This window comes from Bombus terrestris, chromosome 15 (assembly GCF_910591885.1).
Source record: "Bombus terrestris chromosome 15, iyBomTerr1.2, whole genome shotgun sequence".
Taxonomy (NCBI): domain Eukaryota; kingdom Metazoa; phylum Arthropoda; class Insecta; order Hymenoptera; family Apidae; genus Bombus; species Bombus terrestris.
Genome location: NC_063283.1, coordinates 1,142,925 through 1,167,543, shown reverse-complemented (window position 1 = coordinate 1,167,543; position 24,619 = coordinate 1,142,925). Strand labels below are relative to the sequence as shown.

At 39.3% G+C, this 24,619-nt stretch overlaps 1 protein-coding gene across 19 annotated transcripts in view; it reads right to left on the bottom strand.

Moving 5' to 3' along the window:
• Positions 1 to 24,619, bottom strand: part of LOC100645348 (collagen alpha chain CG42342) — a 118,140-nt gene that overhangs the window by 26,045 nt on the left and 67,476 nt on the right. For 11 of the 19 annotated variants that reach the window (XM_048412785.1, XM_048412786.1, XM_012316642.3 and 8 more), the window contains exons 2-7: positions 8,779 to 8,858; positions 7,715 to 7,750; positions 6,772 to 6,807; positions 3,932 to 4,003; positions 1,815 to 1,901; positions 741 to 794 (exon numbers count right to left, since the gene is read on the bottom strand). In XM_048412785.1, coding sequence (XP_048268742.1) covers positions 741 to 794; positions 1,815 to 1,901; positions 3,932 to 4,003; positions 6,772 to 6,807; positions 7,715 to 7,750; positions 8,779 to 8,858 — 365 coding nt within the window. The remainder of the gene's footprint in view (positions 1 to 740; positions 795 to 1,814; positions 1,902 to 3,931; positions 4,004 to 6,771; positions 6,808 to 7,714; positions 7,751 to 8,778; positions 8,859 to 24,619) is intronic. The other 8 variants (XM_048412794.1, XM_048412801.1, XM_048412787.1 and 5 more) reach the window with 7 other exon arrangements.

The window sequence follows — 24,619 nt, the reverse complement described above, 5'->3', positions numbered from 1 at the left end:
CTTCGTTAACGATAATCTTAAAATGCGCACGCATCTGTTACGTAACTGGTAACATAAAAGGATAATTTCAAGTAATCGTAATATAATATTCGATGAAAGTTTGCAATGAAAAACAACGGATCTATTGTACTTTTATTATTACTTACTCTGGTCGCAATCCAGCTAGCGAATGATTCTAAATTAAATTCTTAGCAAATGTATACGATAAAAGTATTTCCTACACGGCCCTGAGGAAGAAGGTATAAAAGAATGAAACTTGGTATGTAAGTTTTAAAATAAGAAGGTGCAAAGTAAATTGTATGTCTTTGTAAGACGAACGATCATAAAGGAAAATTTTAATACGTTTCATCCGCCTTTAAAGCTACTGCTCTCAAAACTTCCTTTACGTACGTTATTGTTCCATTCACCAGGCAAACGAGGTTCCTATGTAAAAATAAAGTATTCGAAGCAAAGTTGCTTTCTTCGTTGTTCATTTCGATGCTTCTCGAATTTTATAAATGCTTCTTTTATATTTAAGAAAAATCTTCACTACCGTTTTCTCTATTGAATGCACAGAGCGCAACAGATCGTATTCGTTCTTCCGCGAGAATGATATATTCGTTAATTAAGCGCATTGGCAAGGCGAAGGAAATGTATGGAGAATTTGTTGCGTGAAAAATACGAAATCGAATGCCTGGAGAATCGATGAGAAGAAAAGGACAAGGAAGGGGGAGGGGCTCCCAAAGAGCAGGCGCACTTACTTTCAGTTGTATGATGGTCTGCGCTGAGATATTATGCCCTTGCTCCTGAAGTCCCTAGAAGTAGGTCAACACTACGGGTAAAAACCAAATCGCTACCAGACGAAAACATAGGGGTAACGGGGGTGAGTAGGAAAACCTAAAATGGATTTTTTGGGATATCTCGTTTTCTCATTGCTCTTCCGTATCCAAGACATGCCCAGAGATATACCTAAATACTGTAACTTAAAGTAAATACCATTACCAACCAAAAACCAAATACGACAAAATGCGAGGATCGCTCTTTCAAGCGGAAGAATAAGCGCTTCGATATAAAGCAATGAAACGTATCGAGAAACGAAATACGATTTCGCGACGCACCAAATGGAAAAAGTTGTTTGTTGTATTTCGTGACCTAAATTTAAAATTATATATTTTCCGATATTAAATTCCTGCAAACTTAGCGTATGCCAATAATTCCGTGACACGTCTTATATTGCTGAAGCATTTTCTACTTTGTTCGGTGAGAGCTATAAATCGCTAAAATCTCGGGCTCTTTTCTTCATCAACCAGCGTCAAGTAACATACAGCAATCTCCGAGTAACAGCAAAACCCCATTCTTACATTCGAAACAACTTCTCCCTTGGTGGTATGTATATCTGTACGCTGTACTACCGAAGCAGTAATTCAAGAAAAAGAAACAAACGGAAGAAACAGACGCGAAACGAGGCGCTTTTCTTCCACGTAAAAGTGTCGTCGTCGCACTTTAAACCAACGAGTGAACGCTACACCGAAAGCACCGCACGAGGCAACGACTAGAAATAGGATTGCGTCTAGGAGCGAGGACAGAAAATTCGACGGAGATAGATTTCAAACGTGGCGACGAAGTACAAGGTCTGGTAAGAAGGTAGGTTCGTGGACACGGTGAGATGGGTCGAGGACGATGGAGCGAACATGGAGGAGAACGGTAGATGGAACAATGAGAAAGAGGTAGAGAAGAAGAAACAGAAGAGGTTACAAGAAGCGGGAGTAGCGACGACGAGAAGAGATTTCTGAACCGCAACACGAGCCGTGTTGCCTTCCGAAGAGGCCGGTTACCTTCAGAGCGACGATTTCCGCATAGCCAAGCGTCCCGCCGCGGAGCGTCGTCACCGACCTCTTTAACCCTAATCCCTGTGCATTGACCCGTAGGCGGAAAGATGGTTTATATTGTTAATCTGTATCATCGAAGATCGATACGTTGACGAGAAAAAAAAAAAAAAAAAGAAAGAAAGTGTACGTCACAGCTCGCGCCACGGAGCCATCGAGAGTCCTCTTTAACGATCTTCCGAATCGGGACGTTAACGACTTTCTAACGAGTATTTCTTTTAGTCAGCGATATCGATTAATTTTTGAAGAGATCGTTCGCTATAACCGCATTATATTTTTTCCTTTCTTTCGCTGCATTACACGCTGGTATGGTTCAATAATCCGACATTTTTGGTAATCCGCTATTGCCGAAGTCCCGAGTCTGTCGGATTAACGAAACTCTCCTGTACGTGGTTATGTAATTTAAAAGTTACGAGTCGTTAGAAAAAGAGAGAGAGAGAGAGAGAGTAAGCGACTGCTGGATTTTAGTTTTAATAGATCATGGGTGAAAAATAATCACTTTGTATGCAAATAGTAATTTTGTGGGTAAATACATATGTAGGATTTAACTTTCCTGTAATCGATTTCAACTCTCTGTACTCGCGTCCTCAATTAAGATCCTTGATTTGAACTTTTCATTATTTATCGAATATCGAAATAAAAAATCCAATAAAGAGCATCGAAACATATTGCGTGGACTCTTGATCGCAACGTGGCAAATTATCAGCGAGAATCGATACGAGTCGTATTCGGCACTTTGAATCGAGAACGTAGGCTTCGGCTCTTTAATCCTCTCGTTCCTCCGTTAATCGTACAATTATAAAATTACAAATCAATCTTATTCGCAAACGATTCTTACATGTTTCTAAATCCAATAATTTATTTGTACTTGTCACATGATAGACAGAGAAATTACAGACATATTATATCTGTGGTAGTTAAATAATTTGGCGATGAAAGGATTAGATATATAAACGTATGGCTGTATATTTGGGCGTAACCAGAAATTCTGGTAATTCGCCAGTACCGGCTGCTAAACATTACCAAATGTCAATTATAGTTAAGAACGAAGCCGTTGTTCTCGATCGTCGAGCTAACGAGAAACATCGAGATTCACTGTCCACAAATTTATGTAACATTTCTGGCGGAAATTACCTTGATGTACGAGTACGTGTAAAACGTTGTTCCAATCGAAAAACTTGCTTTCAAAAAGATTATTTTCGCGAGGTCATTCTACTTAAAATTTAATTAGCAATTAAGGAAAGTACACATAAGGAATGTCATAAAACAGTCCACTAATACAGAAACAAGATTCAATGGATTTAATTGTATTCTTCGTAATAAGAAATGTATGCTGCAATTTTTATGTTGTCTTGATTTTTTCTCGAGTTCGACTCTGCAGAATACCGGAACAAAATAAGAAACGCGAACTTGTATTATCCGGCCATTTTACTAATTAAATACTGTGCCTTTCGCTCATTCGTTATGGACGAGACTTCATTATATTCCCGACGCAATACAAACTCACATTAATCAGAAATAGCGAAAGCAGCGGCAATGAGAATTTCTTGTCTCGTCCAAGTGGAGGATGAACATTCCCTATTTCTCACTATTATATCTATGTGTACGATTTTAACGTTATTTAATATGGACATTCGTAAAAAGAACATCGGACACAACACAATAACGAATATCTCTTTATAAAAGCAATGCAATTTGTGTCATATGTAATCAACGATGCTACAAGTCACCGACAGAAATAAACGAATATTTTCCGATTGAAACATGTCTCTTTTAGTATGCGTATCACGAGGTGTGTAAATAAATTGTGCAGTCTCTGTCGAGGAAAATACATCGTTTACCCTTCGAATCATTTTGATCCAGGCACCGCGTATTTTTCTCATTTTCTTGCGTTAGAACTGTTACCGGTAGAAAATTTTCACGAGATTGGTTTCTAAAGAACGGGAAACAGGCAAGGAAGATCGAAAAAGAAACGATGTACTTTCGCGTTACACGTACGTCGTTTACTAGCTGCGTAATGCGCTCTCGTGCTGTTTCTCTAGACTCTAGATAACGTAGCTAGATACCTTTACTGCGGAAAAGACGTCAAAGCCCGGACTTCCCAGTTCGCCTTTCTGTCCTTTTTCTCCGGGTCGTCCCTGAAAACGAAACATACCACGTTGTATTTGATGGAAAAATAACGTCGTGCCATAGCGAGACTGGAAACAAAACCATCGTCCGTTTCCACGAGTTTCGAAAACGTTTGTTTCGAATTTAGCCAACTGACTTTTATATCGTACCACCGTGAACACTCGAACGTTGTTTCTTCGCGAAGCCACCAGCATTCGTTCATGCTTGTTTTCGTCGTTGGACGAATTATTTATTCTCAAAATAATGTACAATAACGTAAAAAGTATCGAATCGGGTAAACTTTACAGGTTCCTTTATTCATCGTAACGAATCGTTGTTTGAAATTCAGGATTTTTTTTCACTTAAACGCGTTTAATTCTTTCACGGATAGCAAAATTGCATATAATTGCTTTTATACCAGTTATTTTTTAGGAAGAAAATGCGGCGTAATATTTTAATGGCTTTGACATTTTTCAAGCTCTGGTTTACGATATATTTGCATATAAATCGTAAATTTAACGTATGAAGCTTGTCGCGTGAAACGGGTTAATTAAGAGTTTCCATTTAATTGGCCTTTTGTGCAAAAAAAATTTACTTTCACACCGTGAAATTTGAATTGTGGAGATCCGTACTTCAATTAGAAGAGCGTATTCAGCTAATTCATAATAGCGTGATCTACTTTCCTTCGAGTTTCTTAAGCTCCGTGTTATTATTTATTAATAAACAAACGCGTAAAAGTAATTTAAGTACTCGAATAATATTTATCACGTTTAAGGAAGTTTGTCGATTAAAAGGTAAATCGGGCTAAAGAAAGAATAAAAGCAGCGAGTATCGCGACTAAAAGTTTTTTAGCGGTATCCACTGCCGTAGTGGTCGCGGAGGTAACTTCTAATAATATTAACCCACTATTTTATGGTTTCTTCAAACAATTGCTTCGTATTCTAGATTTGAGGAAATCGATCGACTGTGACTGTCTAAAGAAACAGACCGCGCGGCGAACAAAGATGACGTATATCCAAAGTCCATTTTAAGGAGTTTAAGTTTAAGAAACCGATATCGACGAAACTCGAAGTAACGTTTCGCTTCTCGGCAACAACTGCAATTTGAGAGATATCGCTGTCGGGTATTCTGAATAAAATTTCGGATAATGGTTGATTCACCGCGATGCATTAAGAATGCTTTCGAGTCGAACGCGACCGGGCAGCATCGTACGTAAGAGACCAGTTCTCCTGTGTAAGCCGATCGAAATTCTTTCAACCAGACCACCATCGACAGAACAAATATCGCGTGATATTTGCAATGCACTCATACCCTCCTACCTTTCATCCTCGTTTTCCTCTTTTCCTATCTATGCGTGCTTGTACATCCGTTCGTATTACCCGCCTACCAATTCGCGTTTCACTCGTTTCGTTTGCTCTACGACAAAATGCACGTATAACACGTGTTTCGTATTGTTTTTGGAATGAGACGTTTCAAGTATTTACGATTACATGCCACGTATACGTCACGTTTCGAGAAACAACGATATTCTAACGCGTCTTACTATTAACAATTAACCCAAAACTCTTTGGTCTTTGATTCGATGAAATTTCTATTGGCCTTTTAATCGAACGAACATAGTAGAAAGTTTACTAGCAAATGCATTCAATTCAATTCAGAATTTAAAATTTATATTTCCTAATAACAAAAAAAATCTGTTTCCTTTCCCTATCAATTACGAAAATATCTTTGGCAGTATTTTAATTTAGAACTTCAGTTATTGGAATTTGTTTTACACGCGCATACGAATTAATGTATTCGCGAATAATCTTTCAATGTAGTACATTTTTCTCCCGTTCACGTTCCACGTATCAAACCGATTATTTGTTTTTCCGAAATTCCAGTGCGACCAGTTTAGTACACGTTTCAACATATTTGTAATTGCGAGCAATGTCGTTTCTCCTTTTTCCCGAATGCAAATTCGTTCCATAACTGAATTTTAATATTATTAATCAAGTCCGATATTCCAACAATTCTGCCCGAATACATAATTTATTTCTTCCTGTCGTTGTTCTTAAAAATACGCTTCCCGAAATAACGTCCGTGTAACGATTTGGATTAGAAGATGCACGTTACACCTTATAGGTACAATGCTCTCGTATCAAGTTGCTATTCACGTTAGAATTCGAATCGGGAATAATTTATTCATCTGTACACATATTTGTATCGAATCACCTAATAATAAACAGCGCGATTTAATCCGCAATTATATCCGCAATATGTATAATTAACACAGAGTGTGTTACTCCTGCTGCCAATTATTGGCTATTAACGTCTCTTAGTTTAACCGCCGATAATTCTACTATCTTCTCTTTCCATGTATAATCTATTATCTCGCTAACTGTAAATTCACTTACTCGAAGGTATGCTAGGTACATAATTATCACGTTATCGTACTGTAATTTTCTCCATAGCGAAAGAAACGTATTTACCGAGTCTATATTCTTACATAGGATCCAATCAAGGAAAATACAAATATTGTATCTGCGATTCATTAACATTTATCGTGTTATCCGATTTGAACAAAATAATATTTGATCGATGTTTAAATACAAAATGATAAATTAACATTTGTGCAGTAACGTTGAACGCTTTTGCATATTGTATGTATTATTTTATATATTTTTGCACGTACTCGTGTATGCATATACACTCTGTATTCTACTGCTCTTAAGTTATGTTAATTAGATCAAACCCAATAAAAAAATCATCTACTGCAAATGCTACGCTAAAATAAGTAGGTTATTCGTGCACTTACCGGCTCACCTTTTGGTCCATCTAACCCAATAGGTCCCTGAAAGAACACGCTAGTAAGTTCGAATAGTCGATCGAATGGTAAAGAAAGATGAAAAATCAAAAGGCTGCGGGCACCTTTCGAAAAATAAAATCATTCCTTGCGATATAATGTACGTATGCGAGCATACGACGGATAGAAGGAACATCGAGTGTCGTAGAACATCGAAATGCTTTCAGATACGACGTTTATTTTACGACACCTAAGATTACACATATCTATTAAAATGATATACCAGCACATTTCGATGTGCTTCTATAGGGATATAGGGAACGTAATTTCAATTTACAAATATAATAATTTTATAATTCTCATTTAGAAGATACAGGAAACCACGTTTTATCGTTCCTTTATCATCGTATTCATATCCGTGTCGACGATACACGTCGTCACTTTTCACATAACGAACTGACATTCCAAAAATCGCGTACCTCTGTATTTTATTTTTGGTTTACTTCAAACAAACTGCTATTTTTTCACACAGAACTTTTACTTCAGTCGACGTTACGGCGAAACGTCATATCTGAAAGCAAATGTCAAACTTCAATTTCACGATCAGTATATGTATGGGCGTAAAAAATTGAGACTGTGGAGAAAAGTGTAAAAAAGGGTATTGCTCAAAAATTTAGGAAAAAAGCGCAAATTTAACGAACAAAAGATCACATAGATGAGAGAGAGAGAGAGAGAGAGAGAGAGAGAGAGAAACAAAAAGGCTACATGAAACACATTAATTCAAAATATGATTTAGTTGGTGTTACGTGCATACGTGAAAGACGGTAAATGGAGTATACAAAAGGCGACACGAAAGAGAGAGAGAGAGAGAAAGAGCGAAAGAGAAAAAGAAAAAAAAAAGAAAGCAGACAGACAAAGTGATAGAAGAATGGAAAGAAAATAAAAAATAATATACCGGAAAACCGTTCTTGCCCGGCGTCCCGGCCACACCCTGTAAGAAGGGGTATAAAAAATTAAAAACTCGTTTACAGGGGACAAGGGTTAAGTGCTCTCGCGTTCATGCAAAAAGCAATTTATTCCGCTGACCAATCGTGTCCGCGGTTATCGTGATGTACATAATGTTAAGGGCCATACTACACCGATAATTATTCCAACCAATTAGATATTCTCATGGCGGCCAACTACCACACGAGTATGTACTTTGGTTATCAAAACTTCGGCCGATCGCGGGTCAACTTCGGTGACACGTTTGCTATACCGGTCTTTCGTGCAACGATCAATAACTTCATCCACACGATGAAACATAACACTTCGAGTGAATTTCGTTTAAACTGATTTTTCTCCATTGCTCCAACGATCCTCGACGTTATCCGCTAATAAATAGTTGCAGCAATTTAAAAAAAAAAAAAAAAAAAACAGAAACAACCTTCTTCTTTTCGAACTGAATATATCTTCTCACTCGTGGACTAGTCGTTCTTTCTTGGATCTTTAATCTTCAGCTGATCTTTTTTTCCTATCGATACAACGACGACTCTCTCGACGAGTGGTAAAATATTAGTGAAATATATCTTTGTCACGTGCTGCATATTTATCGAAACTGCAAAAATTGGAAATAAAAATTCTGTCGCTGCGAGAATATTTTTCTAAACGATTGCTCGCTGACAAAAATAACCGCCGAATATTTGGCGATCTTGATGAAAAGCGACATTTATTATCCAACTTTTTCAACTTTACGATGTTCAAAACCTTTAATATAATTAAACGTCGAGTGTCGCGTTCCTTTGTAACAGGAACGAAGGATGCGTACGTTCGTCGAAAGATACTTTCGTACATACAGCGTGTGCCAGCAGTTATGAATTCGAGGAGACTACGAATATGTATCGTTAGCAAACTACGTCATGCTTTTCCGCTGCACTCTAAAAACACGCACACTCCACGTGCGATCACGACGGGTGCGCTACGGGAAAATAAGGACAAAAAAAAGGGGATCGAAGCGAACGGAGGAACGGATCTACTCACCTGCGGGCCTGGTTCCCCGGGGTCACCTTTTTTCCCTTTTTTCCCCCTTTTTCCAGGAGGACCTGGCTCACCGGGAGGACCTATAACAGGAACAAACAATAAATCGATACCTCGCGACGCACTTGAACGAAAAAGCAGCAGGGCGAGGACAGGAGGGTAGAAATGAGTTTTCGGCGCTGCGAGCGAAACGTGGTCCCGTGAAAGACCCGACAACGACGGTGACCACGTTAACGACGGCCGCGCAAAGACCCAAAGGGGGATAAAAAGGCAGGCCGTCTCTCTTCCCGATCGAACTCGAAACGAAGTTACTTGCCCACTCGACGTCCCGCGTTAAGGATATTTTCGAAAATTCTCGTCAACGTGTCGTACACGGTTATGCAACACGCAATCAATCGATCCTCGGGGCTACGTGCGCAATTTCGACCAACGTTTTAGGTTTCTGTCGCTGCGTCTGTCGGGTAATAAGGTTTTCCGTAACCGCATTCCCGCGTAAAGCGTTCCATAATGCGTGATAGATACAGTGTCGCTGGGAAATTCTATATACCGGATTTCCATCGTTTTTCCATTATAACGTACTATAGTACGGAAATCGTTTTCTTTTCGTTACTTTCCTCGCCGTTTACCTCGCTACTTTGTTACTTCGATAAATAGTTCTTTTATTTACGATACGAAAAACTTTAAGCGCCAATTACAGATAAAACTACGACGAGTTAAAATAGCGAAAATCCAACATTCTTTACAATTATCGATGCGATTGAATCTCAAAACGGTAAAACGGGAAAACAGCGAGAAACGTGGCCGATCGGGAATTCAACTTTTATTTATCTTCTCTATTAGGAGAACGTCGTATGCGTTATCCTAATTTCCGGCAGGAAGCAGGGAACATTCTCTCGTGGAATAATCGAATCCACGTATATTCTCGGACTGGGTTCCACTAGCTTGGACAAAATCGGAAGGTTTTGCTCTTCTTTCGTTCGTCGATTTGCACGTGATGGCTGATGATATTCCGAACACGAGCACGAAGAAAACGAAACGGAACGAACGCAACGGGGTTGGGCATGAGAACAAAAACAAAAGGGGGAGAATAGGGTGGAGGTTGGAATGAACGATATTAGTCGGGCGTGAACTAACTTTTCGTAAAGTTTTTTACAATCCAGGACACGAATATAAATCTCCACGCCAGCTGACGAGAACCAGAGATGAAATAAGAAACGTGCTAACAAGGAAAGTTCGAGGGTCGATATCGGCAGATATTGAGGAAACTTGAAAATAATTCCCCGGCGAGGTCGAGATCTACGAAAAAAGACTTGCCAAACATTTTCTCCTAGCAACACAGTTTTATCGCGTTGTAAATATAACATATAATATAGCATATAAATAGATTTTATGTAAAAACAACAGTAACAACGTTGATCCGTAGGAAGTCAATAAATTTTGCAAAAACCTCCTGGTTTTTCAAAACGGTAATTATCATACTACGACATTTTAGCGATTTTTATATTATCGGATCGAAGAATTGTTTTTATTAGTTTTCGATGATCATGGTATTGAAATGGTAAATTATATAAGTGGCAAAAAATAAAGTGCGGCTTTCGTAGCGGGAAAGAACGTAAATTCTAGCTACCATTTATTCTCCCTCTAAATCTGTAGAGGTTGCGACCGTCGAGAGTCAATAGCATTCAAATGATAAATGCCGCAAATAAAAAAATTAAGAGAAACGCGATTTGCAGTTCTATCGGAAATCTTCGTTTCTGACACATACGTCGTTTACCATTTCAACCCTTTAATTAATATCTACGCGTCGCGTTGGTATGAAATCACTCTCTAATCCCAGTTAAGCTGGCTAAAAAACAGCCGTGTATCATAGCTGCTACGTTCGCTCGGATTTATTTCTCACCAGCAGCTGTTCGTGCTTTTATCATCGTTATTCCCGACAAGTACAACCTTTAAGTATTTCCTTCTTTCCCCTCTCTCTCTCTCTCTCTCTCCCTCTAAAAGAAAAAAAACACGAGAACAAGAAAAAGGAAGAAGTAAAAAGAGAAAAGAAAATAAAGGCAAAGGAAGAAGCTAAAAAGGGAGATGATATGTCGGCGCGCGGAACACATCCACCTATCATAGGATTATCATCAACGCAGAGAGGGCAATGAAGACATCTGTTTGATACTCTCTGCTATTACGAACACGGTAGAGCAACGGGAGAAACAAGACCGCGAAAGCGCAAGACGACAGGGATTTTAAGCTAGGGAATAGCAGAGGGTGCAGCAAGGGCAAAAAGATGGAGTAAGTAGCTTCTGACGCAGATGACACAACTAAGAGAATCAAGGCAATCGATCGCTGTACTCGAAGAGAAACGAACTAAGCTAAACTAATTGAAAGAGATTAAAAAAGAAGAACATAAAAGGTGCGATCGTACATCAACTATTTTTCTTCCTTTTCTCTATATATGCCGTTTGCGATGCTTGTTCCCATTCCCTTTCTCAAACGTTCCTTTACCTATGTATCTCGGCTCTGGTTGGTTCTTGATGTAGCCAGAAGTTTTCTTCTCCTTAGAGTTCTCGTCAAACCACGAATGACGAGCAGAATCACAAAGTGTACTCTCCGTGAATTCCGGCAAGTAACGAGGAAAGTTGTACGAAAAAGGGGGGCAGTCAAGGGGAACAGCCTCGATCGTTCTTCTCCTCTATGTACATATATGTATGTATGTATATTAGTAGTACTCCAAGTTTCTCCGTTCTCCGTGTGCGCGCTTTTGTGCGACTACTATTTCCGGTTTAAAGATCGTGCTTTACGAAGAAGACGGATCGGTCTCCGCGGTCCAAGTGGGACGAGTAGTATGTCCGGAGCAGTAGTCCGAGTCTACGGGGGATACTAGAAGGAAAAACATAGTCGAGTCGAGTGAGTCAGAGGAGGACGAAAAGGAGGAAGAAACCTTGTAGTCTAGACACGACGAAAATACTCGTCCCGCTTGGAGGTGTGCAATAAAACTGCGCTTTGCACCTCCGTTTTGCTCGGCTGGGACGGTTGTTCCCGTAGGAACGTTTCTCGCGGTAGGGGAACTCGGCCGACCCCTTGGTGAAAGTCTTTCGCGCGAATAAGAACGAGATTAACGCGACGCTTTGGCAACGTTCCGAGGGCAAGGGACTAAGGCGAGCAGGCAGTCGCTCCACCGACTTAACGACACTTCGTTTTCGTTTACAGAATAGCTTCAGGCGACCGGAAAATGAGCGACCGATACAAAGAACCTTTTACGGCCAGATATCCGACCATGCTTTTGGCAAACGAACGGTCTTGCATATTGATCGTTACTCACTTACCACGAAATTAGCATTATTTCCTTATTACTCGTCTCTCGGACTCACCGATCTCTTTTACGACTGGCTACCGCCTTTACGTTTGCCTTACGTTATGTCCGATATTTCCAATACGAAATTCAACTAGTAACTAGATGGGATCCACTATTACGTATTATATCTCAAGTCGTACGAACGAGAGAGAAACAGCATCCTGTCGCTTTCCCTCTCGTATCTGTTTTCGCATTAAGTGGTTTTTCACATTTCAGAGAACAACGATATTTTTAAATGTAAAGCGTGCAGTTCAATTTTCAAAATACAAAAAGGTAATCCACAACACGGATGATCCGATTTCGGCGAATTGAGATTCTGCTACAGTGCATTCTATAACTCTAACGAGTATTCGATGCGAAATTGAATAGAAATGTTTATTTCATAAAGTAACGGTGTTCAAGTTTCTAAAGCGTTATAGCTCGTTCTATGCGTGATTATAATTAGAAGAACGTGATTTGTGAAATAATTTCCTCGTTAGCGATATTATATTCTATAGCTTAATTCGATGCGGTACTTTCGCTTCTACGTCGCGATAGATCTTTGAAATAAATTATTTTTCCGTTTTTTAGCTCTCAATCGACATCTTCGCACTTTGACAATTTTTACAATCGACCAAATTCCAGTAGGCTTTTACAGCGAAAATTTCTCAACCAAAGGTGTTCCGTTGAAAAGAAACAAAAATTACAAATGTTTGTAAATTTATTTACAGAGTATACGGGAATATAAATATTCGTCTCTGTGGTTAAATTTACGACTTTGACGAGAGTTTATTGCAGAATTGTGTTTTTCCACTAAAATAGCGTAATATTCGTTTTATCATGGAGAAAGAAAAGTTGGAAAAATCTATAGAGCAAACAGAATCGTATTTCACGTTTGCTTCAAAATTGTCCCGGAAGTGCAACTGCCGTTTTTCATTGAACGAATCGATAGTCTAGCATTTCTGTTTAATATATCGTCAGTCGAATATTTGTTGTCTAATTGCAGTTTTACGCGTCCGCGTTCATTGAGATTTGATAAATATCGTACTTTATTAAACTACCTGCGAAATATACCAGAGTTTTATATATTACCTTTTATTCATTTCCAATACGTTTAATTAAAATTATACTACTCGTCAAATTGCAAAACTGTAACTCATTCCTGAAATTCTTGTAATTGATCATTTTAACGGTGATAATACATCCTCAATGAACGTGCAATATTTATCGGATACTGATTGAATACTTACAATATAACTAAGTGATTAATGGCTAAATCGATTGGATATTCATAAAATGGCTAAATGATTAACGATTAACCCGATTAATATTTGAGAGAGAGAGAGAGAAAGAGAGAGAAAAAGGGAGAGAATATTTGAGAATATTTAAAAATATATAGAAAGTGTTTCGTGAGTATTGTTATTTATCTTGTGGATACCGTATGAATCTCCAAGCGTTTATAAATACGTATAATGATAGTACACAACGTGTGTTAATATTTGGAAGCAAACAGGTTTTTCTATTAATGTTTAACTTCGCAGTAGAAATTTTTCATTGGAACGAAATTTTATTTAACGCTCGAGTAAACCAACTCCTGTCGATCGAATCAACTTATTTGAACGTAACTTCCTATTACATAAACTTCGATTACATACAATATGAGCTATCTGTCTCTCGACGAACGACAGGAAAAATACACTTCTACCAAACCTACAATTTTCTTCGACGAAAGATTTTATCGCCCGTACCCCATCTTGTCGCCAATTTGTCTTGTTCAATGATTCCAAACTATCGACGGATCTCTTGTCCAGGACTCGTACATGTACCTTGCCTTACATGAATGAAAACAGGACGAAACTGAGAATCACTGAAGCCGATAGTCCGAGAGGCAAACGGAGTGCACGAAAGCAAACGGAGGGATGGCAAAAGGTAAGACGGGGCAAAGGAAAGCGGAGCGGAAGGCAAGGTAGAAGCTGAGGACCTCACATGTTGCGGCCGCGGGCCAGTACGGTTATACCAGGCCCAGCTCCGATTCCCGCCCCGGTAGTTTCCCATGATTGAGATACGTAATCGGTATTCCCTGACGTATCTTCCATGCTCACCGTTCTCAACGGTGTTTCATGCTCCCGCACAGAGACGATGCTCCTTTCTTTCCCTTCCTGTCACTATCTCTCTCTCTCTCTCTCTCTCCCTTCTTTTCAATTCCCGTTCGTTCGTGCACGCACGCTTGCTGCCAGTCCCTTTCTCTAAATCACGCTTGCGTTCTGACACGAATATGCCTACGACGAAAGGGAACCACCGGTTATGGAAGGACGTAAGTGATTCGCAAGCCTTCTCGAGATCGTGTCGATACCTTTCAATTTCGAACTTTCCGAGCGTTCTTTAAATAGTTAGTCAAGCGGATTTAACGCATATTTTTATTTGGTAGGCATGTTCGTGACGGTGCATGACGCTAGAGTTAAGTTAGCGAACTGTTAAAATTAACCGCGAGATGGAGTCGAATGTCAGTGTGCCGAACCTGTATTTGATAAATGAGAGGCTAGTCTAAGTATATATTGTCGTAAACACATGTACGAGTCGTGGTTGATGAAGTTACGTTAAATTAATCATTGATCCGATAACGCGTGAAATAAAAACTGTAGGTATAGCGCGTTAACTTTCGTCTAATAAAGATGAAATTTTTAATTTCGTTCGACGATCGAATAGTTAGGTTGTGATCGTTTCTTTTTTTTTTTTTTTATAAATGTTCTAATACACGTAAGGATGTGTATTATCAGATAAAGTACCAACCGTGTGGAAATACACATTGCCTTTAAATTCGCTGTAATTCTAATCGTTTCTCGAATTTCATTACGAAGGAGAAGGTAGCAACTTCCCGAACGATCCAATAAAATCGCTAATACTTAAATCCTCCTCTTCCTTTTGACCCAATAAAGCGCAATCGACTTCGATCCTTCTTTAACCCTTTCAGCTTCGAGTTCTTTTTAGTCCAGGATCGAAACCACTCTGGACCAAGTACTTACATGCTTTCCCACTTCCGATACGTATTATATCGATCGTGTATCAAATTCCTACGCCTAGACATCTCTGGAAACGTTAAAAATTAAAATCGTTTGGAACGTTTTATCGTAGCGCGACGGGTGTATTTACGAATCTCAAAGGCCAAACGCTTCGGAACATTTCGATGTCGGTGTCACGAGATATTCGAAACGCGGGATGATTCTATTTCATCATGTAGATAAGTGTCTAAGAAAGCATGGAATGCCTATTCGTTATGCGCCGCTTCGGAACTAACAACTTTCCAGGCCTTGCGGGAGAAAGTTTGATTAGGAATTTCACAGATACAGAGACTTGACGTGCATCAGCATGATTATATTCATATTCTCATTGTATAGTTATTAACGTAATTATACTTGGAAATTTTATACTTGGAATAGAGCTTCTTTAATATCGAGAGTTTGACCTTCCGATAAGAGCCAGTGTATTTAAGAGGTACTTGTTAAAATACCTATTAAAAGTATTAAGTCGCATAAAAAGTCGTGTATGCGCGCGTAACAGGCATCGACAGCTTCTTCGAATTTTACAAGTCTAAATTTAGAGGATATAGGAAACTTTTACTCGCAAAAGTACACAAAGCACGAAACTAAAGCCACGAAACTTTTATCTGCGCCTAATACTTTGATACCCGAGTCAATCTACGCGTATATCGAATCCCAGTTCAACTTGATTCGTTCTTTTTTTCCAAGCTACTTGTACACCTTTACATAACGCGCGACAAGAAAGTTGCAGATAGGCGCGCCATCGCGTACTCGATATCACCTGCTGCTACCGCTTCTCTGGCACGGACGTCCGCCGTATAATATGTCCATTAAGCGGTTTATCGAAGGAAGATATAAGAACACTTGGGGAACAGGGACTCGGTTTCTGACATTCTACGGGACGAGTTTTAATACGCGTGCGTGTGTGGTCCGCGATTCGATTTCCAGCAGGGCCGTGGTGGCGGGTCGGCTTTATCGAGGCGGGACGAATCGCAGTAGCGTAGGCAATTCACTCGAGCGACGCACCGCGTCGCGGTAAGAGGGAATTAACGAACTCCCGGAGGACCAGCCTGTATGTGACGATAATATCGCCGACCGGTACGTGGCCGAATGTATCATTCCGATAACGACGAACTCGCAATTACAGACAAATAATGCGCGTTCTCTGTTCTATCCTGGCTATTGTATAATTGCCAATACCGCCGTCACGAAGTTCCATCGCGTTTCGTTCGTTTCAGACTTTGCTAGATAAACGCAACGCGAGCATTCGCTGGCTCGTCCGAGTATTTCGTTGTTTATTAGAATATCCCGATATCTTTCGATAGGATCGATAATTTGCCGAACCAATTCGATCTACATCTTTGATAACGCATTATACAGGCTTCTTAAATCGTTGGTAGGAATTTCGTGGCGTACAGTTTCCACGCAGGAAGCAACGAAATAGAACTGTTCGAGGATTATGAAAATGTAAGTCGAAAAGTTTTATTACCCGAAAAGAATCAATACCGCAGAATGCTAAACAACTCGAATACCTACGCGCGCCTTTCGTTTGGCTTTAAAGCCTGCATAATCTGCACTTTGTAGCCAGACGCATGCAGCTATGAATAAACCTTCAAACAGACAACCGCAAAGAATCGTCTAGTCGATCTTTGGAAGAAACGTTGGTCCGATCGATTCAGAGACGCGCAGAGTCTTGCCGCTCTTTTCTTTTCTCTGTCTTTATCGTAATACGATATAATACGATATAAGAATTTCTTTCGTATTCTCTAATTTATTGTATTATCTGATCTTAGTTGACCATTTAGATCTCATCACTTCCATTTAAAAGTTTTAAGCCAGGATAGTGGTTGTCAGACTATATTTCAGAATCACCCTGTAACGTTTCAAGGCAAAATCCAAGATAAGTTGCGCAGACTGGTACGCGGTATCTTCGATTAATTCACGTAGAACGAACATTATAAGCCGTAACTTATAATCCGTGGGACAGAATCCAGGGCCTTCTGGTCCGATTCTAAGCCTGAGCTTGATTCGCTCAGCGGGAGGTCTCTAGGAGTATAGCGGGACCGCACGCGGCGAAGGGAAACGAGGCACAATAAGCAGCCACGCAGCTACGATCTCTTTCCTTTCCCTCTTCCTTGTCCCGTTCCTCTTCCTTCGACTGTCTTCCTCGTATTTGCTTTGTCTCCCTCTTCGATACGTCGTGCAACCGTAACTCAAAACTCTGTACTTGCTACGTAGAAATGGTAATTGCACGCGCAGAAAATTATCTCTCGGCTCTTCCGAGATTACCTGATCGAAGAATTCTAGGAATTCAGTAGAAAATTCACGATATTATAAAACCGGAGAATAAGTTTTCAGAGAACTGGCTTTCTCAGAAAATTTGGTATTTAAATTGTTATAATCTGAAATGGCAATTCATCGGTTGGCTGGAAAATTTATTCCGTCACACCTTTTATTATATCTTACTTTGCATTCTGAATTTTTAATTCACGTAATTTTGATTTTTTTGCAACGTTCATCGATCAAAGACTTGTCGGACATTGTTTAATCCTGCTAAACAGGTTTCAACCATAATTCCGCGTGGAAGAGTTAAGGAGTTAATAATTTGTAGGAAAGAGAATAATACGTATATTGGAAATTGCTCGATTGAAATTGAAAGTTCTATACGCACGTTTAATCCGCTTAGAGGCAATCGATCGCGCAGACTTAATTAATTTTAGAAATACTGTTCGTACTTTACCGCTTGAATTTGCCTGAAATTCCTCTCGAGAACAAATTTGTATATACAATTAATCCCCGTACAGCAGGGCTACTCACTCCTACAACATGGTTCGAGAATCGAGAAGTGTTCTTAGATGTGCATACCCGATTTTCGAATACCGAAATTTTTAATTTTATTCACTTTTAGCTCGTAGAATGTTTGTACCTTTGTACTTTTTGTACTCGAAAGCTTTTTCACTGTAAGAAAGTAGCAACTCGAAGGGTCTTTTATATTTTTTACAACATGAATTAACCAAGCTTCGAAGGTGAGGTAGATTTTACCTTGTTTAATGGTGTTTAGCAATGACGAAGAAAAGAATTATGTAATATTTATTATGTAATATGTAGCGATGAATTGTTAATTATTTTAATAAACATATTTCTCTTAGTTGTGAAAAGAAATATAGTATAGGGACTTTTCTTAACTCTAGCAGCCCAATTTTTTCTACTAATTCTTCGTTTTGTGTAAGACGGCGTTTTGTCGGAACATAACTATCGTGTTATACGGCGGATATAGCCGTATATTATTCTCAAAGTTGCGAGAAACAAAACTTTAAAGTTTTTCAGAACTGAATGTAATATAAGTAGCTGTGTATCACGTTGCCCAAAGTATTCTCCAGATATAAGAAGTCTGTGAACGGTTGTTCAAATATTCCGGCGACTTTATTCGTTCTTCTTTCGTCTTCTTGTTTACCGGAGGCCAAGAGAATGCAAGAGAATCACGTAGGCGCCCTGAGGTTCGCCCACGTGTTTCACGAGATTCTGCGGGCCATTGCAATCTTTTCTTTTCTCTTTATTTTTACCAGATTTACACTCGCGACAAACGACGATGGGCTCGTTGTCACACGGATTCTGCGTTACTCGGATGTTGGATTACACGCGCGTTTACGTTCAGCCGCGATTAAGTTACATTGCAGCAGAAATGTTCGAACTCGAGCAAGCAAATTCGACGACAAGGGATGAATGTTGCGTCTCGATAAGTCGATTATACGGTATACACAGTACACAGCGAACGAGCATGTACCGTGTATAAACGCTATTCGAAAGCAGTCTAACTTAACGTAGAAGTTTCGTAAAAATTTATTTAGATTTTTGAACAAACAAACTTCCAATCGTGGAAATGGTTTTATCGTAGCGAGAACAAAATTGACGTTTTATCTTTTACGAGTTATCGCAACACGTAGAAATCCCAGTTAGATTAAATCAAGCCGATCCTAAAATATTGTGAATTTCGAAGACACAGAAAATCTCGAAAATCCCGAATATTCTTACGTCGCGAGATATTTTTGGGCTCTCGATCCTATCCCAAGAGTAAAGAAAAAAATTTTAAACTCGCCATTTTTGGGTTCTCGTACGCCCCTAATACTTATATGTATGTACTTATGTATTATGCATTATATGTGACAGAGATTTTCCATATAAATTGTGATTCTCGGTTCTTTTACTATGATAATAAAATAAAACGAAATATATAAAATACAGGGAGACAAGTCTTTAATCTTTGTCTCGTTTTTATTAGAATTCGAGACGAATTTAGTATGTAGATGTATCAGATTCAATCCATTTTTTGCAAATTTATCGTTTATTCTCTATGCTCAAGATTTATGTCGTCGACCTGTCGGTATCTTGCTATAACTTTAATACTACTCTATACAACGTATTCTGCAAAACTTCGAATCATTTCAAGCCATGCCAGGTTTCCATTGCGAGATCTTCAATAACGTATCGAGAAACCGAAGTCTCCTTAATCACGAGAAAGATTATAAAGTGGATGAAGCTCTCCACAGGGCTTGATAAAATTTGTTACGTCCCGCCCATCTATTTCAACTTCGTTCAACTCTCTCTCTATATATATAAGAGAAAAGGAAAAAAACAGAATCCACATGTCAATTAAAAGTTTCAGATCAAAGTACAACGAACGAACCGATTTTATAAAATAGAATTTATAGAACGCCGATGTAACAACTAACAACCACAAAACGTTAATTACAAGTTCAAAGTGCGCATTTGCTATCGCGATTGATCAAGAACGATGAAACACATAGATTTTGTTTAGTTCGGTAAAAAATCCAGAATATTTGTCATTTAGAAGCTTCAGGTATAGAGTATAACGAGCGAAATGATGATAAATTTAGGTATTACTGGGTGTCGAGGGTTGAAAAATATCAGCGAAACGAAGAAATGGAACGCGCCGGTTCCGAGAACGGCTGGCATTGTTCGCCGTTCCGGCATGTTCACGCTCTTAATCCTTTGGATTTCTTCCGAACGACATTGAACCCAATTAGACGCATCCATCCGAGCACGCGCGCACCATGTGGAAACTAGGCACCGAGTCGTTCCGTTTAACCGGAACACGATGCTTTCGTTCTTCGAACCGGGGGCAGGGGGGTTGTTTGTGACGACCTGCGGATAAAAGAGCTCACGGTTATAGCGATAATACCGAGAGCGAGAGAAACCAGCCGTTTGTAGGTGGGAGGTATGAATGATACGGGGTGTGAAGTTACACGTCGACGAGGAGGGACGAGCTCGCGAGGAATGGTCGAGGGAACGTCGTACGGCGAGAGGAAGAGGCGTAGAGAGAACGGGAAGGAGAGATAAGGAGAGGAAAAAGGAGAGCGAGAAGAGAACAGATAGGAGAAAGGTGGAGAGACTATTTATGCGTCTGAGTCGAGTTTGGTCTCGGGTTCTCGACTTGCGAGGAGGATGGACGAGTGGATAGGTAGAAGATACGTTTATTAAGTAAAAGGAAACAAAAAAGAAGAAAAAGAAAAGAAAAGAAGAGAAAAGAAAAGAAAAGGGAACACGCATAATGGTAGATTGTAAAAGATGGTGGAAGAGAGAAAAGAGAAGGTAGAGGCAAGCCAGGAGGAACGGACAAAGTAAAAAATCGAAGGGTAGCTGGTAATGGTGAGAGTTATTCGTGCAAATTATTATTCGTTTCGTTAGACGGATAATATTTCCATCGTTATTCCTGAATTCTTCTTTATTTACGGTTATTAAATTTCTCTGGTTCATTGTACCGTCATTGTTTGCGCTTTATGCCTGGTCGTTTAGACGGTTAACAATCGAGCCTGTTACTTACGGTAGTAAGTTATCGTGTATTTCTCGTGCAGTTGTTGTTTCATCGCTCAACAAGTAGGAAATTGTATCGTATAATAACGGTGTCGTATTATAATGTTCTGTGAATCGTCGGACATTAATAAAATGGCCATTGGAAATGTTCTGTCGATACTCGTTCACTTTGTACAGAGAATAATAACGTGCATAACGAGATTTTGGTTGATTCTGATTTATATCTGAAACGTGGCAAGGAAAACGATGGAAAATCGAATTCGTGAATAGATATAGAAATCCGAAGCTTTTGTCTTCCAGTTTTGTTTAAATTCCATTTATTTATTATTCCCCTCGATTTCGATATTTCGTAATAATTCTTTTCTTCCAAGGATAAGAAATTTCTCAGATCGTTTCTATTTATACATACGTAGGATTCGACGTTTCCGAAGTTTCATCCACGATAGCGGACTCCCTGTACATATATTACGCAAAGACTAACAGCGATGCTATAACACGTACAAATGCGTTCCACGGACGAAACACGTTATAGCTTTCTAAAATATAGGCTCTAGCTCCCTACGAAACAGCTAACATAGATTTCCCGCCTCTACGAAAGTTGGATAAAGTTGACAGTTTCTGGTCGTTCCCATTCTCTGACAGTTCTCTTCTTCCTTTTAACACGTGCGTGAAAGGTGAATTGACGAAGAACCGGTTAATGGACAGGATCCTATGGTGTCTATACTTGGCTGCGTGGCTGTTGAGAAATCACAGGAGAACGACACCGTACATCCGCACCTTCGCCATAGTTACTACCTCGCTGAGTCTGTTTGTTCGCATCTAACTGTGATATTAAAGCGGAAGTTTTCTCGCGTCGCCGATACCCAGTTGCCACGAAAATAAAGAATATTTCATATAATGGTTTAACTGGTTAAAACAATTTATCAAGAAATATACAACATCCATCGTTCTCTAATACCTCTGGCTTTGCTTTTCGCTCTTTTGCATTATATCAGACGATGTCGCACTAACTGTTTTCAAGGTACGATATCTGAGAAAAAAACCCTTCGAACTTTTATCCTTGTCATAATTGCAGAAACTCGCAGGTTTTCGCTTTATGATTTTGCGCATTAAGTAAGAATAAAGCGCTAAAGTTCACTGAAATTATTTACCTAAAATGACTGTGTATTTGAACACAGCGTGCACGACAAAAGCATCGAATCGGTTTGCTTTTGACCACGGTTCGCATATGGAAGTTTTAATCGCGAAAATTGGCCTTCGCGCTAAATAGAAATCGGCGCAGAAACGAGGAATGACGTGGGAATAGCAAATCAGTGGTCAAAACGTTTTCCTTTGAGCAGTTGCCTGAATCGCTATGCCGCTATGCCTATTCATCATACCGTAAGTGACCTGTGGATTTGCTATGCGGGATATTGCCGGAAACCGGACCCAAGGGTTGCAACTCGGTTAAAGCGACTGACTGCACGTCTAGTGTCACGCTGTCGGTTATGACACGTTGTTAGGAAAATTTCTGTCAACAGTCTGTATTACTCTAGCTCTCGGCAACTGGGACATGCTACTTCGTGGCAAAGCTTATTGCTACGTACTTCTCAAACGATGAACATTAAATAATTTATTACTTCAACCGAGTTTATTACACGACAGCTGTCCCATGATTAAGAATGAATAAAATTCTTTATGGATTTCTGTTAAATGATTTATCGCCTGTTTGCGATGTAATTATCCAAGTATCGCATCGAATGGAGAGAAAATGTTCTGTTTCGGTGAAATTAATACTAGAATTATGGATGACCGAAGTATAGAACTTGTACCAATGAAAATAAAATGAAAGATATATATATGAAAAGATATATTATAATGCTTTTTTCATACATCTTTGACAATGTCTTATAGTAAATTAAAAAAATTTCCAAATATTAAAAATTAGTCATTTTTAATATTTCAGTAGGTACTGCGTTAATTATGTGGTCTTTAAGCTATAAAGAGACACGAAAGAGCAAGGCAACGCTAGTGGAGGACGAGAAGCAAGCGGAGGCGTCGAAATATCCAGAGAATTTAAATACAAAACGCTGTGACACCCTGAACAGTCATAATGCTGTGTGCGGCCGTCCCCTCGATGACGTTCGTCCGTCTCGCATGGTAAAACTGTCAAAGTTGCATGGTTAGCCGGGGAATCGAACAAGGGGAGGGAGCGGGTTGTGCGTAGCGTAGGATAGGGTGAGTAGGGTAGAATGAACGCGTTAAAAATATGTTAACAGAAAATTCACACGGTATTCCTGGCCAGGCGCCATCAGGCCGATACGTATCCATTTTGTTCTATCCCGGTGACGTTCTCTCGAAAACAGTCCAATACGAAAAGCAAGGTTCGTTCAGTGAGTCACGATACTCCGTCTACGAACGTACCGTACGGCGGAAAAATCGAGCAACTGGTAAAATATCGCGGGGAAATATTCATTATAGGAATGTGATTGGAAAAAGCGAGAAAAAGCAGAATCGAATAATTTCAGTCTGAGTAATTTGATCGGAACTATTTTTCAGCTCTTTTTTGTTGTTGTTATTTCGAACTATGCACGTTTAGAAAAATGGACATTTTAAAACGTTGCCCGAGTGTTTCGAATATTTCATTGCTCGATGTACGTTATGTTTTGTTATTTGATTCGAAATGTTTTATATTATCTTCGGTGATAGTAATAACAGGGTAGAAATGAATTCCGATTGAGAAATTTTCGAATAGATCTGTTTAGCAGGTTTACGCGATTACGGCCATGTTATTTATATTTTGAGAATTTTTATTATACTAATCTACCACAAATATCTAATAAAATAGGATACGGATATCCGTTTCTGTAATAACTTCTTGTAAGATAGATCGTATGCGATAAATTATTACTATCGTATGATTAAATTATGCAGTAACAGATATAATTGGTTTCAAGGACAACAAAGATAAATGGTCGAAATAACCGTAGAATTCCTGTTGAAGTGATCATAAAGTTTCGGATCTACACGACTAGCGTTCGAATCTACTCGAAACTCGTTTCTTTCTCAGATCTAGCGAAGAGTTTGGAAAGTATCTCTCTTTCTTTTCGAAATATTCATAGACAGTTTAGAATTTAGTGGGTCGTTGCTCGTATCGGATCTACTCGCGAGGTGTTCGTGCCCATCGCTAGTAGAGACATAGCCATAAAGGCCAAGGAAGTTTGAACACTTGGATGCAGACATCTTTATAACACCCAAGTGTCGAGCAGCCGTAAGAGCTATAAGAAATTTTCACGTACAACCATGAGGAAACCGACAGTCGAGTTCTCCTGTCAGCTGAACTTGTCAATCCACTTCCTCCTCCGTTTACTACCATCTCCGCGCCAGCAAGCACGCTCCAAACCGAGCATTTTGTACATCGTTGGCGTATAAAATTCTGAACTTCACAGATCGAACCAGAACTACCATTCGAGTAATATCGGATAACAGATAAACCTTCCGATCTTATTCCCAAGGAAATTTTCGATACTTTTCTGTATGTATACCGCGTTATTTAGTTACCCAAAAAGTTGATGGCTCAGACAATTTAATTTAAAACAACCGTCGAAAATGTTTCGCAATTTTGAAATGATTGCAACAACATATCGTCGAAGAGAGAGAGAGAGATTTA